Raw genomic sequence first — 16,668 nt, forward strand, 5'->3', positions numbered from 1 at the left:
TGACCTACAATATTTAACCTGAAAGAGCTATAGCAGTCCTACCCTTCTGGACACTGGGGTATGTCAACATCTTCACAGTCATCCTGCAGCCAGCTTTTCTCATCTATGGAAAAATATGTCAACTTTACTGGCATTATTTTAATAGTAAACAATTTGGAAAAATACAATTGCCATAAATACATTTCTGATTACTAGATTACTAGCAGACAATCATATATCTGTCCATTAAGGTCAGCCCGATCTGCACTAAACAATTCCTGTTCATTATTGAAATAGAATCACTTAAATTCAATCATTCTGATAAAAATTAAAGTATATGTAACCACCAATACATGGCACGATGTTTCAGATTAAGATTAGAAAGAACACTCTAAATTTGTAAAATGTTTTACTCCTGCCATCAAATATCACAACACATCCTTCCATCCAGAGCACTGATACCAGTTATATCTGACCTCTCTCCTTCTCATCTAATCCACTGTTGATTAATTCCCTACTACTGCTGAAGCAGGAAGGACACTGTAACACTGTTTTAAAGAGGATGATAGCATCAGCATATTTACAAGACACAATAATTTCTGTGCAAACTTTCGGAAATAATTATTCCATGGAACTACTTAAGATGGAGTTCTGAAAACACTTTATAATTTCAGATATGACCACAATGTCTTAAAATGTAGTGAATTTGATTAGAATCATTCAAAATTGCAATATATTTCAATAAGGACTGATATGTGACCAGTAATTTCTTGAGGAAGGTACAGCTCAAACAATAAGTTTAATATTTGAGAATCTTAAACACAGCAAGTAGACACTCCACAATAACATGAGTTGAAATTGCAAGGGTGAGTTGACTTCATTTCCTTTAATTTAGTTTTACTTTCTTTCTAAAGTTATGATATGAGCAAGGACGTTACCTTGACAGATACTGTTGTAATTGGTGCAGCAATCTTTATTCTGAATGCAGTCATCAGAACATGAACAATGGTTTCCTGTCAAGCGCTTCTCACCACAACGCAATTTACTGCATGCCCAGGACTCATCTAAAACAAATCGTCAACAAATTTAGAACATAATTTAATCTGAGCCTACTCCACAACTTAATCAAATTTTGGTCAGTACAATTCATGGACGAAAGTTCTCGTGATGGAGCGAGTTGTGACACAACGACAGCCTATACTTATATAGCACCTTTAAACATAATGAAATGTCACAAGGCTCTTCACAGTATGACACTGAGCCACACAAGGAGATATTAGGTCAGATGACTGAAAGCTTGGTCAAAAAGGTGGTTTTAAGATGTATCATCAAGAAGGAAAGCAAGGTAGAGAGGCAGAAAAGTGTTGGGAGGGAATTCCAGAGCTTGGGGTCTAGACAACTGAAGGCACAGCCACCAATAGTGGAAACATTGGGAATGGAACAAGAGGCCTGAATTAGAGGAGCACAGAGAGTCGTGGGTTTGGAAGAATTAAAAGAAGTAGTGAGGCGGGGCGAGGTCATTGAGGGATTTGAAAACAATGATGACATTTTAGCCCAGGTGAATGGATTTGAATCCAGCCAGATTGATGGAAGAAATTCTCCTCTTTTGGCAGTCTTTGCCCAGCTCCCTGAGGCCAGGAAGAGTCATGCTCAGATGTGGAAGAGGATTGTGGATGCCACTGTAATTTGCCTCTGTGCCTCGAAAGAAGAGGCAAATAAGGTTTACCCAATACAACCAGTGATTTTTTCTGCTTATTGAAGTGAGCTGTATAAACATCCAATGACTGCTGCTGAAAAAAAAGTAAAAAGTAAATATGTGTGGGCTTTGGCAGAGGACAGAATAAGTTGGGAGTAGCAGGATAAATATCACACTGAACACTAAGGCTCCTACACCTAAATGCATTTATACAACCCAAGTGCCAGAGGATACAAAAAAAATTGGTGCTTTTACAGAGGCCACAGGATGAGTGCTAAAGGAAATAGAATCATTTGTATTGGTAGAGTAGGGATTGTTGTGTTCTAATGTTATAGTAGAGAGAGATTTCATCCACGCCTTTCAATGCTATACCTGTTTAGGTCAAGCTGCCAGACCTGCTGAGTTTTTCCAGGTAATTCTGTTTTTGTTTTGGTCATTCTTCATATAGACACTGGAGGAGGAAAATTCATCTGTATCTAAAAACAGGCATGCAAGGAGTAATCCCGCGAATAAGACAGAAACACATTCAGTATTGGGTCTCAGACCTCATTATCAACAAGGAGGTGAGTTGAAGATACTTCATTAGATGGCCCCAGGCAGATCACCAGAGAAGAAGCCTCAAAAACTGGGCCACAGCATTTACCAGCAATGGCCCCCAGGTATGTCTTTAAGGGGACCAAGGAGAATGACCTCCCCATGACTCCAATTTTACAAACTTTACTGCTTTGTTGGCGCCTGTGGTAGTTGGTTCCTTCAAGAACTGTCAGTTAGGCCGCATGTAGCCTCAGCTTTCCTGCATTTAGTAGGCATTTGCTGCCTCAGGGGAATGCAATACTGAAGAGCAGACCTCAAAAAGGTACTAAATCCCTTATTTGCGTGCACAAAGGACCTATTGTGCCCATTTCAGGTGCTGGCACTGAACACCTATTGTTTTGCCTGAAACAATATATGCACTCACTGCTTGCAATAAAGGTGCTCTCCCTCACTATTGCCTTCATCACCTCTAGCGAGATAACCCCATCCTGCCCCCATCCCCCATGATATCTGTACACAATGGGGACACTCTGCACTTGCCAGGATGAGTGCAGCTCCAACAACATTCAAGAAGCTCAACGCCACCCAGAACAAAGCAATCTTCTTGATCTGCACCCCAACCTTAAACATTCATTCCCTCCACCACTGGTGCACAGTGGCAGCAGTGTGTACCGTCTACAAGATGCACTGCAGAAACGCACCAAGGCTCCTTCATGGGTTGGGTGGTGGGGAGGGGCGGAAAGTCTTCCAACAATACAATCAATCAATCAGTTGAACCAAATGAACAATGATATAACTGTGGGATTCTCAGACATTGCAGGAAAATCTAGATTAAAATGTGACGTGCACAGGGCTGTTTTCTACTTCCCTCATTTCTCCTTGTTATTAATCCAAATCAATCCTCTCTTCATAGAGATCAGCACTCCAATTAAGGGGGAATGTGCAGTACATTGGTCAGAAAAGTGATATTCTTCAGAATAAATGGGATGGAGAACATTAATACTTTGAAAAATAGCACCACAATTACAAGGTTTCCATCCATTTTAAGAATGCATATAATTTTTGACAGCACATGAGCCTTTTTTTCTAATTGTAAAATCATGACAGCACAAGATACTACATGCAATCATTTAATTTCATTTAGGAATATTGTCCATATAATAACTTACAGTTATATAGCACTTTTCATAACCAATTAAGAATTTTGAAGTATAGTCACTGTTATTTTAGAACGCAACAGCCAATTTGTGCACAGCAAACTTTTACAAACTGCAATGAAATGATAATTGAGGGATAAATATTCACTAGGACACCTGGGATAACTCCCTTGCTCTCCTTCAAAATAGTGTCATGTGATCATTTACATTCACCTAAGCAGGCAGATGGGTTTTAACATTTCACCTGAATGACGGCACCTATAACTCTCTCAATTTTGCACAGGATGTTTGTGCTCAATCCCTGGACTAAGATTTGAACACGGAACCTGATGAGTCAGAGGTGAGTGCGCTACCAACTGAGCCACACTGACACATATTCCCAGATCATCAGATGTAAGCAAACAGAAATCCAGAATATCCATTCATGCCATATCTCAACCCTTGCCGTTTTCTACTTTTTACAGATTGCTCTCTGCCCTTAGCCCCCTTACCCCTGATTCCCCAGCAGACCATGCTTAATTTTAAATTGCCTACTTGAAGATTCTTAAAGCCACAGATGGACACTTGGTAAAATACCTGTTATGAGCTGGGAACTATGAAATTGCTCGTTGATCGCTATATTCAGTATACTTTTCCAAAGGCAGAATAGCCCCCCCCCCCCCATCTGGGGGGAAAGTTTAAGGGTTGGCACGCAGAAGTGCGCTTCCGATCAGCACCCCAATCAATGGCATGCCGCCATTTTAAGTGGGCAGGTCAGTTAAGCAGTTAAGGCCCGTCCAGTGTGATATCTGCATGGAAGCACTATGCGCTCCCTATGCAAAAGGGGAGGGGTGGATTCCCTGAGCCAAGAGTGCGTTCTTTCACGCAAGCATACAAAAGAGCACACGCAATCTCCCTGAGGCTAAGAATGAGGAGCGATCCCACTGAAACACTCAAGACACTGAGGGGGTCCGACAGGGCCGATATCGGGAGAATGATTCCCCCCGCGGGGGACACCAGAGCCAGAGGACAAAGTGTAAGCATAAAAGAGGTCTCTCCTTCAAGCCGGAGAAGAGGAGAACCTTTCCTCTCTCAGAGGGTCACCAGTCTGTGGAACTCTCCTCCCCAGAGAGCAGCAGAGGCAGGGCCACCGAGTACTAATGCTGCCTCAGGGAGATCGGCTCTACAGTAAAAAATGTGAAAAATAGAAAAAAAAAATTCCCTGACATCTCCCCTCATGTGACACTGTCATATGAGTTGGGACATGTCCATATAAGACCATAAGACATAGGAGCAGAAATTAGGCCATTCGGCCCATTGAGTCTGCTCCGCCATTCAATCATGGCTGATAAGTTTCTCAACCCCATTCTCCCGCCTTCTTCTCGTAAACTTTGATCCCCTTACCAATCAAGATAAGACCATAAGACATAGGAACAGAAATCAGGCCATTCGGCCTATACTTTCAAATACGGTTTAATTACATTTTTTAAAACTTACATGAAACCTCATCCCATCCGTGGATGAGTTTTCATGCTTTTTCTAATGCCCACCAGGGCTCCCGGCCTGCCCGCTAACTTTAAGGTTGGGCGAGCAGGTCTATTAATTACTTTAATGACTCTGTCAATGGCCTCAATTGGCCATTGACAGGTTTGCTGAGCCCCCGCCTACCTGAAAATTTAAATGGAGCAGGGTGACATCGGGAGTTACGCCTGACATCATCCTGCATCATTTTACGCGTCGGTGAGCGAGCCCCGCCCCCCACTCACCGACCAGGAAATCCTGGCCCTAGTTTCCCCACATGTAATATGGCCTCTGTGAACTATATTCCCACTTACTCTGCTTTTATTTGACTAGTGCAGAATAAACCGGCTCAAACTGCCTCTGATTTGCAACTGGCTAGAAACAGCTATGGGTTAGGCATATTTTTAATTTGTGGTAGCACTCAAGTAAATACTCCTACCATCAACATTATAGGTTTCAAATTATTGCTATAGCAAATTCACTATAAAATTAACTAACAGCTTCCACAAGGCAAAAACGATTCAAGCCAGATTGTTTTTCAGTTTTCTAAAAGTCAATTAAGTCCACAAAACAGGAAATTTCTTTTCCACAGAATCTACTTTCCAAAACTGGATTTGTACTTGCATAAGAGAATATACAGTTCTATTTCTTATTTATCTTGAAACCACAAGACTTATTTTTATACACAGCTAAAAGACTGCATTTTGCGGAAGATTTTCTGTGGTATTCAAACAAGGATGTGGCTGAAGGTTTCAGAATATTTGCCTTTTTACCAAATTAAAGGTATTCTATTACAATGTTCCTAATTTTAGTTTTAAGTTTCAGCCTATGGTTTTCCCTTTAGCATTCAGAACTCTATAAAGGACTGAACACCAATACAATAACAACTTGCATTTGTATAGTGTCTTTAACAGAACAATGGCCCAAGGTGCATCATGGCAGTATAATAAGAAAACAAACTGATACTGGGACAAAGAACAGGTGGCTAAAGACTTACTAAAAAGAGGTGTGCTTTAAGGAGTGTCTTTGAAGGAGGAAGGCGGTGCAGAGAAGTTTTGGGAGGGAAGTCCAGAGCTTAGCATGTAGACAAATGGTTAGTTCGACCCAGACAAAAACTGTAAGCAACGAGTTAACTTATGAGAGAACAGTATATAATTTCATGAGAGACTACAAACATACAGAGAACTTGGGCAATGGCAGATTGTAACATGGTGGCAATACTTAGAAATGACAAAACAAACCTAGTTCAAGTCCAAATTAATTTATTCCAACACTCGATTCTTGTTTCATATAGCATACTAATTGCATGTGTTATGATACTATCTGGCATTATACCAACACAGCCCTCTCAGCAGATAAGACATTCCAAGGTCCCCACTCTGAATAGCAGGAAACAAGTTTCAGAATTTTGCATCCTCTGGAACCAAAAAGCAGCCCAATCACAATTGCAGTGATGCAACTTACCCCAGTTTAGGACTATGGGCTTCAAACATAACAAACCAGTTTTAATGACTAGAGGCAGTTTTAAGTGTCACCGCCTGAACACATACAAATTTTTTTTTAAACCATTCTTATTTTTTCTCTCCATTCCCTTTCATTTCTAGAAAAGGACAGGCAGTTGAGCGGTTCCCAGATTTTTTCCAACGGCTCTCCATTACCACAAACAGGCTGTGGCCTATATGGCAGACTGACCCAAAGTAAATCTTCTTCCAGCTTCCCTTGCCTTCCAGAGAAGGTTGCGGCCACGGTTCTGAACCAGCCGTTATATGGGCAACTATAGTCATAGCCCACATTTTAGCATTCTATAGCGCAGTGCCACAGTCACCCAGTATTGTACAACAAAAATATGGGTTGTAAAGAAAAAGAAAACCATGGGCAGGATTTTCCCGTCGGCGAGCAGACCCCCCCCGCTCATCGATGCATAAAATGACGCACAATGACGTTGGGCGGAACACCCGACATCACCCCGCTCCATTTAAATTTTCAGGTAAGCAGGGGCTCAGGAAAATCAGCTGTGTGCCCGCCGACCTGTCAATGGCCAATTGAGGCCATTGACAGAGTCATTAAACTAATTCAGGCTGGCGAGCAGGCCAGGAGTCCTGGCAGGAATTTGAAAAAGCATGAAACCTCATCTACGGGCGGGATGAGGTTTCACGTAGGCTTTAAAAAACTTAATTAAAGTTGTTTAAAAAAATATGGACATGTCAGGGAATTTGTTTTTTCTATTTTTCTGATTGTTTAATGTACAGCTGATCTTCCTGAGGCAGCACTTAGCCTCAGGGAGATGAGTGCGCTCTTTCGTGTTTAGGGATTCTCTTGGGTTTAGGGATCCCCCCCCCCCGCCCCGCACAGGAAGCGCTTCCACGCGGACGTCACGCTGGGTGGGCCTTAATTGGCCTGCTCACGTAAAATGATGTAATGCCCCCAATCTGGGGGCACTGATCAGAGGTGCGCCTCCGCATGTCCGCACTTCAACTTCGCCCCCGACGGGGGGAAAATCCTGCCCCATATATGAGTACCGCAACAATAACATGCATGTTCAACCTGCAAATCCCATCGAAGTTATTCTTCTTTGTAAATTATTCTTTGTAAAAAGATTGCTTTCCCTTTATTAGTGGATGTTGAATGAACCATTGGCAATTCAACTATATCTTAAAGATGTTGCTGTATAATTAGACATGTAAGATCTGGCTATAAAAAGTTTCAACAACTGCCACAAAGATTGTCACAGTGACAGGCAGCATGGTTTAATTTCATAATATTTATCTGTACAAATGTTCTCTTCCATTACTCAAATAAAAGGTTAAAATGTAGCAACATAAACATTTAGGATGACTGCGAGATCTGGAGAAATGAGTGTCTCTTTGGGGCCACCAGTTTCTAGTCTTCAGCTCAACTAATATGAAGTAGTAGTGATTTTACTTAGCGAGTAACCCAGAGATGCAAGCTGAAAGTTCACCATGATAACTTGTAAATTTGAATTCAATTTTAAAAAGTTGAATAAATTTGGAATTAAGAAGATATCAGTAATGGAGGCTATGAAGCTATCATAATTATCATCAAAACCCAACTGGTTCACTGGGAAAAGAAACGTGTTGTTCCCCAGTCTGGCCTAATGTGCTCCACACATTATGTGCTCCAAGCCCACAGCACAGTAGTTGACTCTTAGCTGCCCTTTGAAATGCCCTAGAAAGCCCCTCAGTCATACCAAACTACTATGAAAAAGAATAATAAAAAACCGACAGACCACTTGGCTTCAACCTGGGCACTGGTTTCTGATAATGACAAAGGCGCTCCCAGGCTGGTCGACTTTGCACTGGGCCCCTAATATCTGGGCGCTTGTGCTGAAATTGGATGTACTGACCTCACGGAGGCTGAGCGTCAACTCGCAGACACTTCCTCCTACCTCTCCCTGGACCATGACCCCACCACTGAACACCAAGCCGTTGTTTCCAGGACTGTCATTGACCTCATCTCCTCTGGGGATCTCCCTCCCACAGCTTCCAACCTGATAGTCGCCCAACCTCGGATGGCCCGCTTCTATCTCCTACCCAAAATCCACAAACAGAACTGCCCCAGTAGACCGATCGTCTCAGCTTGCTCCTGCCCCACAGAACTCATTTCTCGTTATCTTGACTCCCTTCTTTCTCCCCTTGTCCAGTCCCTTCCCACCTACATCCGTGATTCCTCTGACACCTTACGTCACATCAACAATTTCCAGTTCCCTGGCCCCAACCACTTCCTCTTCGCCATGGAAGTCCAATCCCTCTACACCTCCATCCCCCACCAGGATGGTCTGAGGGTCCTTAGCTTCTTCCTCGAACAGAGGCCCAAACAATCCCCATCCACCACTACTCTCCTCCGTCTGGCTGAACTTGTTCTCACGCTGAACAATTTCTCCGTCAACTCCTCTCACTTCCTCCAAATAAAAGATGTGGCTATGGGTACCCGCATGGGCCCCAGCTATGCCTGTCTCTTTATGGGGTATGTGGAACATTCCTTGTTGCAGTCCTACTCCAGCCCCCTTCCACAACTCTTTCTCCGGTACATCGATGATTACTTCGGTGCCGCTTCATGCTCTCGTCGGGACTTGGAAAAATTTATTAATTTTGCTTCCAATCTCCACCCCTCCATCATTTTCACGTGGTCCATCTCTGACACTTCCCTTCCCTTCCTTGACCTCTCTGTCTCAATCTCTGGTGATAGACTGTCCACCAATATCCATTACAAACCCACCAACTCCCACAGCTACCTCGACTACAGCTCCTCACACCCCGCTTCCTGTAAGGACTCCATCCCATTCTCTCAGTTCCTTCGCCTCCGTCGCATCTGTTCCGATGATGCCACCTTCAAAAACAGTTCCTCTGACATGTCCTCCTTCTTCCTTAACCGAGGTTTTCCACCCACCGTCATTGACAGGGCCCTCAACCGTGTCCGGCCCATCTCCCACGCATCCGCCCTCACGCCTTCTCCTCCCTCCCGGAAACATGATAGTGTTCCCCTTGTCCTCACTTATCACCCCACCAGCCTCCGCATTCAAAGGATCATCCTCCGCCATTTCCGCCAACTCCAGCATGATGCCACCACCAAACACATCTTCCCTTCACCCCCCCTATCGGCATCCCATAGGGATCGCTCCCTCCGGGACACCCTGGTCCACTCCTCCATCACCCCCTACTCCTCAACCCCCTCCTATGGCACCACCCCATGCCCACGCAAAAGATGCAACACCTGCCCCTTCACTTCCTCTCTCCTCACCGTCCAAGGGCCCAAACACTCCTTTCAAGTGAAGCAGCATTTCACTTGCATTTCCCCCAACTTAGTCTACTGCATTCGTTGCTCCCAATGTGGTCTCCTCTACATTGGAGAGGCCAAACGTAAACTGGGCGACCGCTTTGCAGAACACCTGCGGTCTGTCCACAAGAATGACCCAAACCTCCCTGTCGCTTGCCATTTTAACACTCCACCCTGCTCTCTTGCCCACATTTCTGTCCTTGGCTTGCTGCATTGTTCCAGTGAAGCCCAACGCAAACTGGAGGAACAACACCTCATCTTCCGACTGGGCACTTTACAGCCTTCCTGACTGAATATTGAATTCAACAACTTTAGGTCATGAGCTCCCTCCCCCATCCCCACTCTCTTTCTGTTTCCCCCTTCCTTTTTTTTCCAATAAATTATATAGATTTTTCTTTTCCCACCTATTTCCATTATTTTTAAATATCTTAAAATCTTTTATGCTCTCCCCACCCCCACTAGAGCTATACCTTGAGTGCCCTATCATCCATTCTTAATTAGCACATTCGTTTAGATAATATCACCAACTTTAACACCTATGTGTTCTTTTGTTCTATTGTTGTTGACATCTTTTGATGATCTGCTTCTATCACTGTGGTTGTCCCTACAACCACACCCCCACTCCACTTCTCTCTCTCTCTCTCCGGCCCCCCCCCCACCCCCCCCCCCGCCACACCTTAAACCAGCTTATATTTCAACTCTTTCTTGGACTCAAACTCAAGTTCTGTCGAAGGGTCATGAGGACTTGAAACGTCAACTCTTTTCTTCTCCGCCGATGCTGCCAGACCTGCTGAGTTTTTCCAGGTAATTCTGTTTTTGTTTTGTATGTACTGAAGTTGTGTGAGCTACTCTAAGCAACAACCTTATATACGTGTGGTCCTATAAGTATGACTACCAGCCTAGGACCCAGACTCTTCTCAACCAGCCCTGGGTATGTCATGCCCCACTGGCAAGAAAGACACACAGACATGACTGCGCAAAGGCGTAGTCTGGGATTTTCCAGGCAAGACTTGTCGCAGGCGAGAACAGAAAATTTGGAGAGCCAGCCAAAAGGCCATTAACTTTTGGCAGCACCAGGAAATCCTGGCCGCGGGCAGGCTGGAAAATCCCAGCTATAGATTGCGGAGAGATGGCCCTTGATCCTGAAGTCTCATGCCATCAGGTCAACCACAGGCAAGGAAAACTTCTGCTGATGATCACCTAGTGACAGAATTGTTACAGCACTGGAGGAGGCCATTTGGCCTGTTGTATCTGCACTGGTTCTCTGATTGAGCAATTCACCTAGTGCCACTCCTCCACCTTCTCCCAGTAACCCTGACTTCCTTCAGCTGATGAATCAGTAGTCTTTCATGTTGAGCGCGCTTTGGTAGAAGCAAGCAGGCTGCTTGTTCCTGAATGGTATCGGGCTTCTATTGTTGTTGGGGCTGCATTCATCCCGGAAGCGGAAAGCATACCCTAATATTCCTAACTTGTGCCTTGTAAATGTTGGACAGTGATCAGGGAGTGAGGAGTTGAGTTACTCCCTGCAGAATCCCAGCCTCTGACCTGCTCTTGTAGCCACAGTATTAATATGGCTGGTCCAGTTCAATTTCTGGTCAATGGCAGCCACCAGGATGTTGATAATTGGAGATTCAGCAATGGTAATGCCATTGAACATGGGGTGGGGGGGGGGTTGATGGGGCAATGTTTAGATTCTGACCTGTTGGAGATGGTCATTGCTTGGTACTTGTCTGCCACAGATGTTATGTTGCTACTACTCAATTCAAACCTGAATATTGACCCAGTCTTGCTGTATGTGGAAACAGACTGCTTCAGTATCTGAGTTATGAATGGTGCTGAACATTGTGCAATCATCAGCAAACATCCCCATTTCAGACCTATACAGAAGGAAAGTCAATGATGAAGCAGCTGAAGATAGTTGGGCCAAGGACACTATCTTGAAGAAAGATGTCTTGGGACTGAGATGATTGGTCACCAACATCCACAGCCATCTTTCTCTGTGCTAGCAATGACTCCAACCAGTGGAAGATTCCCCCCTCAAATGCTTCCTTGATGTCAAGGTAAATCATTCTCACATCAGCTCTGGAATTCAGCTCTTTTGCTACGTTTGGGCCAAGGTTGTAATGAGGTTAGAAGCCTTCCAGAACCCAAATTGAGCATCAGTGAGCGGGTTATTGCTGTGTAAGTACCACTTAATAACACTGTCAATGACAACTTCCATCACATTGCTGATGATCAAGAGCTGATTGATAGGGCAATATTAGTCGGATTGGATTTGGCCTGCTTTTTGTATATGCGACATCCCTGGGCAATTTTCTACGTTGTCAGTTTTGTAGCTGTACTGGAACAATGTGGCTAGGGGTAGGGCTAATTCTGAGGCACACATCTTCAGAAGTTTTGGTTGTGGGATCGCTTAGCTCTATCATGTGCTCTTTCTGCTGCTTGACACGCAAGTAGTCCTGTATTGTAACTTCACCAGGTTGGCGCTCATTTTTAGGTATGCCTATTGTTGCTCATGACATGCTCCCCTGCACTCCTCATTAAACCAGGGTTGATCCCATGGCTTGATGGTAATGATAGAGTGAAGGAAAACGCTGGGCCAGGAAATTACATATGGTGGTTGAATACAATTGTGCTGCTACTGATGGTCCACACCACCTCATGCATGCCCAAGTTTGAGTTGCTCAATCAGTTCAAAATCTATCCTATTTAGCATGGTGAAAGTGACACACAACATGGCGATTGGTGTCTTCAGTGTGAAGATGCGACTTCATCTCCACAAGAACTGTGCTGTGGTCACTCCTTTCGGTAATGTCATGGTCAGATACATCTGTGATAGGTAGACTGGTGAAGGCGAGATCAAGTTTCCCTCTTGCTGGTTCCTTCACCACCTGCCGCAGGCCCAGTCTGACATTTATGTTATTCAAGACATGGCCAGCTCGGTTAGTTGTGGTGATACCGAGCTAGTCTTGGTGAGTCCTTCACCCAGAATGCATTCTGTGCCCTTGTGCGGCAATTCAAAGTTGGCAAGATCTAAACAGTGTTCTGCAAGCTACTAGGATCCTGAGTTGTGAAATGCAGATCTGTTGTCTAACCAATATCTCTAGAATTACTTTTGTTGCTCTGGCTATCAATTTGGTTATTTCAATACTGGAAATTGGGAGAAGTGGTTTATTACAACTAGGGAGGTACACTGGTCATTTCTTCAAGAGCTCCTCACTTCAAAGGAAGATCAGTAGGAATCCTGGAGGTTGCAAAGTTTAAGATGGAGAACAAATGCAATTAATTCCTCAGCTCATGTAGGTGCATTTGAAACTGAGTAAACAGCATAATTACAAGATGCAGAATTTTATCAATAATCACAAGTAGATCAGTTACAACTAGACTCTAGAAAAAACTCGATTCTGTTGCTTAAAGAATATGTGGATAAAAGACTTGTTATTTGAAACTCCATTCACAGAACTGTTCAGGCTACATGTCCTTTAGAAAGAAAGCTTAAAACACAAAAGAAAGATCATATTGCTTTAAACCATTAATTTCTTTGGAAGTTTAACACAAGATAGCATAAATCAATTAATATTTCTCCAAGATGAGACTACAGTGCCCTGATAAGGATCCAAGGCAATGCTGCTGCGGGTATACATACACATCATCTGGCATCTTATTTGGCTTAACCCTCCAAAGAATTGTAATACATATTGACAAACTCCCTAACCGATTCATTAATCTAAAATGTCACACCAGTGGCTGTAAGGCAGACATGGCCTTTTTGAGCAGCTATTTTATGCTTAAGAAAGTGCCTGAAATCTACCTTGAACAAGTTAGCTTTCACCAAATATACGTTGATGGCTTCAAGCCCATTTCAGAGGTTGAGTTCATAACGTGGTTGGCATTTGAAGGTGACATCGGATGTGCTACCTCTTGCATTAGTTCTTAAAACAAAGGCCACTTTTGGTTGTTCTGGTTGATATGAAACATCCTGTGAACAAGCAGGGGGGTGCTTGTGCTGCCCAGACAATCATTCTCCACTTAACCAACATTAAAGAAGAATTAAACTTGTTATTTCTCTCATTACTATTGATGCTGTTTGCGAAACAGCAGTCACAATTTCCTTCATAATTCAATGTAGGTGAAGTGCTTTAGGAATGTTTTTGAGAGCTGTGATAACAATAACTTGTATTTGTATAGCATCATTAGCATAGTAAAATACCCTAAGGTGCTTCACAAGAGCATTAGAAAACAAAACCTGATGCTGAACCACATAGAGAGATATGGGCCAGGGTTTTCCCCTCGGCGATTTGGGGGTGGGGCCCACTCGCCGAGGGGAAAATGACATGGGATGACATCGGGAGGAATTCCCGACGTCATCCCGGGCCACTTAAATCTTAAGGAAGGTGGGCGGACAGCAAAATCAGCTGTCCCCCGGCGGACCTGTCATTGGCCAATTAAGGCCATTGACAGGCTGATTAAGATAGTTAAATGCCCTGCCCGGCCAATCTTAAGGTTGGTGGGCAAGCCAAGAGCCCCAGTGGCCTGTAGATTTTTAATGAAACTTTATCCACTGGTGGGATGAAGTTTCATTACCATTTTGTAAAAATGTAATAAATTTTAAGAGCTCGTTATCAACATGTCCCATCTCATCTGACATTGTCACATGAGGGGGACATGTTAGTAATTTTAAAATGTCTCTATTTATTGACTTTACCTACCTTTCGCTAAACTCCCTGAGACAGGACTTTGCCTCAGGGAGCACTCTGACTGATGGCGAATCCCCCGTACCAGCAGCTACTGCCAATATTACAATCAGGCCTGCAGGAGGGGTCAGCCGCAGATCCCCAGATAATGATGAGAGTGGGTGGGATGGGGGTCACAGGGAGTTGCAGCAAGGGCATGCATTGGCTTCCTGTAAGGGCCCCCTTCCCGGTGCTGGGTCAGTAGATCAGGCATAGTGCGCCCGTGATTGAGTTAGACTCCTGGGAGGCTGCCGGCAACATGACAGAGCTTGCTGGGCGACCTCCCTGGATGGCAAATCTCCCACCTGCCATTGGTTGAATAACAGCAGTGGTGGGAGTAGGCTACTTAAGAGTCTCAATTGGCCTCCAGGCAGGAAGGCTCCCTGCAAGCCTCCCTGCCCCAGACTTAATTAGTGGGAGGCGGGAAGGCAGCGAGTTCCCACCCAATCAAATGGCCCCTCCCTGCTTTGGAGGGGGGGGGGGCAATGGTGGCGCAGGGCTGGTGGTGGTGGGGAGGGGGCGGAATTAAATTCTGCCCGATAGATTTGATCTTCCCAATATTTAGATGAAGGGTATTTCTAATCATCTAATTGTGGATGTCAGACAAGATGTCTGATGATTTACAGACGGTGGAGGGATCAAGAGATGTAGTGATAATGTTGCTGCATGTTATCAGTGTAGGCGTGGAAATTGATGTGTGTTTCTGTACTGTGTCACCAAAGGGCAACTTGCTAATTGCACCTAATCAATGCAAATACCCTTCATTCTAATTGGGCACAATCCTTATATTTCTCATATTTCTATCTGAGTATCAATATCCCAAACTCATTCACACCACAGGGTACAAAATTTCCCATAAATGGCAATGAAATAGCAAAATAGTCTTTGTTCATGATGTTGTTGAGGGGTATACATTTTCTAGGAAACTGAGAGATTCTCTTGCTCTTCTTTTAATTGTGCCATGGGACCTTTTCCGCCACATCTCATCCAAAATACAGCAGCAGCACTCCTGCTGAAATGCCAGTCTGGATTGTATGTTCAAATCTATGGAGATGGCCTCAAGTCCACACCCCGTGACTCAAAGGCTGAAACACGACCACTAGTCAAGGCTGATTCAACGGTATAAATGTTACAATAATATTTGCTTTGTACTATTTGCAAAAATGAGTATGTAATTGTGCTTCCTTCTGTGTTTCAGCAGTGACACAGGAGGCACTAGAATCTCTCTGATTATCAAACCATAATGCTAATTGGACCACTCTGATTTCACTGATATTCACTGATCCCTTATACAATGTACTTAAAACATACAGCATAATGAGGCTGTAGTGTGTACAGCCGATGGGAGGTACTGCAGAGAAGTGTTTGAATAGGGCAATTTGCCCAACTGTAATCTAAAGAGATCCCAAAAAATGTGACTGCACCGTGGAAGCCTTGTTAAGTTCTCTAGCAACATATATAAACAGAAATAAAAACAAAATGCTGGAAATGCTCAGCAGATCTGGCAGCATCTGTGGAAAGATAAACAGAACTGACATTTCAAGTCAAATATGACTTCTTCAAATGTCTTGTCTCACCACTGATGCTGCCAGACCTGTGTATTTCCAACAGTTTATTTTTATTTCAGTTTACCAGCATTTGCACTATCTTGCTTTTATTTTGCATACTCAACAGTCTGGATTTCCTCAAGTATAATTCAAATCCCTTTGCTCTGACAGTCTGTTCTTAAAAAAACTTTTAGAACATATGGCCAGGATGATATCCAAGAATCAAAAATCTAAAGTGGGCTTCAGAGTTTAGACTGAAGCAGTTCACAACGAAATGAAGTTTTCACTCACATCTTATAAGCATTGATAAGGCAATCAAACTTTGATGGTCAAATTCAAGGGTTTAAAAAGTGTGACTGTATTTCCAGCTAGTGGTCTGATTTCCCAGTACCAAGTAATTCAAGAGCATTTCTTAGGCCAAAATGAAATTGCACGTACGCTGACTTCAAGATTCTCTCTGGTAAATCACAGATCTGTCCCGGCATAAATAAAAAGCAACATTTTTTAAAATTGCTATCAAAATTATTCTCTGAAGACAATTTTTTTTCCTCCAACTTGCAATACCAAAATGAGAAGATATGCTTTGCAACAGAAGTTGAACACCTGGATCTTTTTTCTGGAAAAGAGAAGGCTGAGGGGTAACCTGATAGGGGTTTTTATGTTAATGAAAGGGTAAATGCAAAGAAAATGTGTCACTTGTGGGGCAGTCCAAAACTAGAGGTCAGAAA

General features: G+C 43.6%; 1 protein-coding gene across 2 annotated transcripts in view; it reads right to left on the reverse strand.

Moving 5' to 3' along the window:
• Window positions 1–16,668, reverse strand: part of LOC121277844 (venom phosphodiesterase 2-like) — a 177,861-nt gene that overhangs the window by 109,083 nt on the left and 52,110 nt on the right. For both annotated transcript variants that reach the window (XM_041187534.1, XM_041187535.1), the window contains exons 3-4: window positions 918–1,043; window positions 43–103 (exon numbers count right to left, since the gene is read on the reverse strand). In XM_041187534.1, coding sequence (XP_041043468.1) covers window positions 43–103; window positions 918–1,043 — 187 coding nt within the window. The remainder of the gene's footprint in view (window positions 1–42; window positions 104–917; window positions 1,044–16,668) is intronic.

This window comes from Carcharodon carcharias, chromosome 5 (genome assembly GCF_017639515.1).
Source record: "Carcharodon carcharias isolate sCarCar2 chromosome 5, sCarCar2.pri, whole genome shotgun sequence".
NCBI classification, from domain to species: Eukaryota; Metazoa; Chordata; class Chondrichthyes; order Lamniformes; family Lamnidae; genus Carcharodon; species Carcharodon carcharias.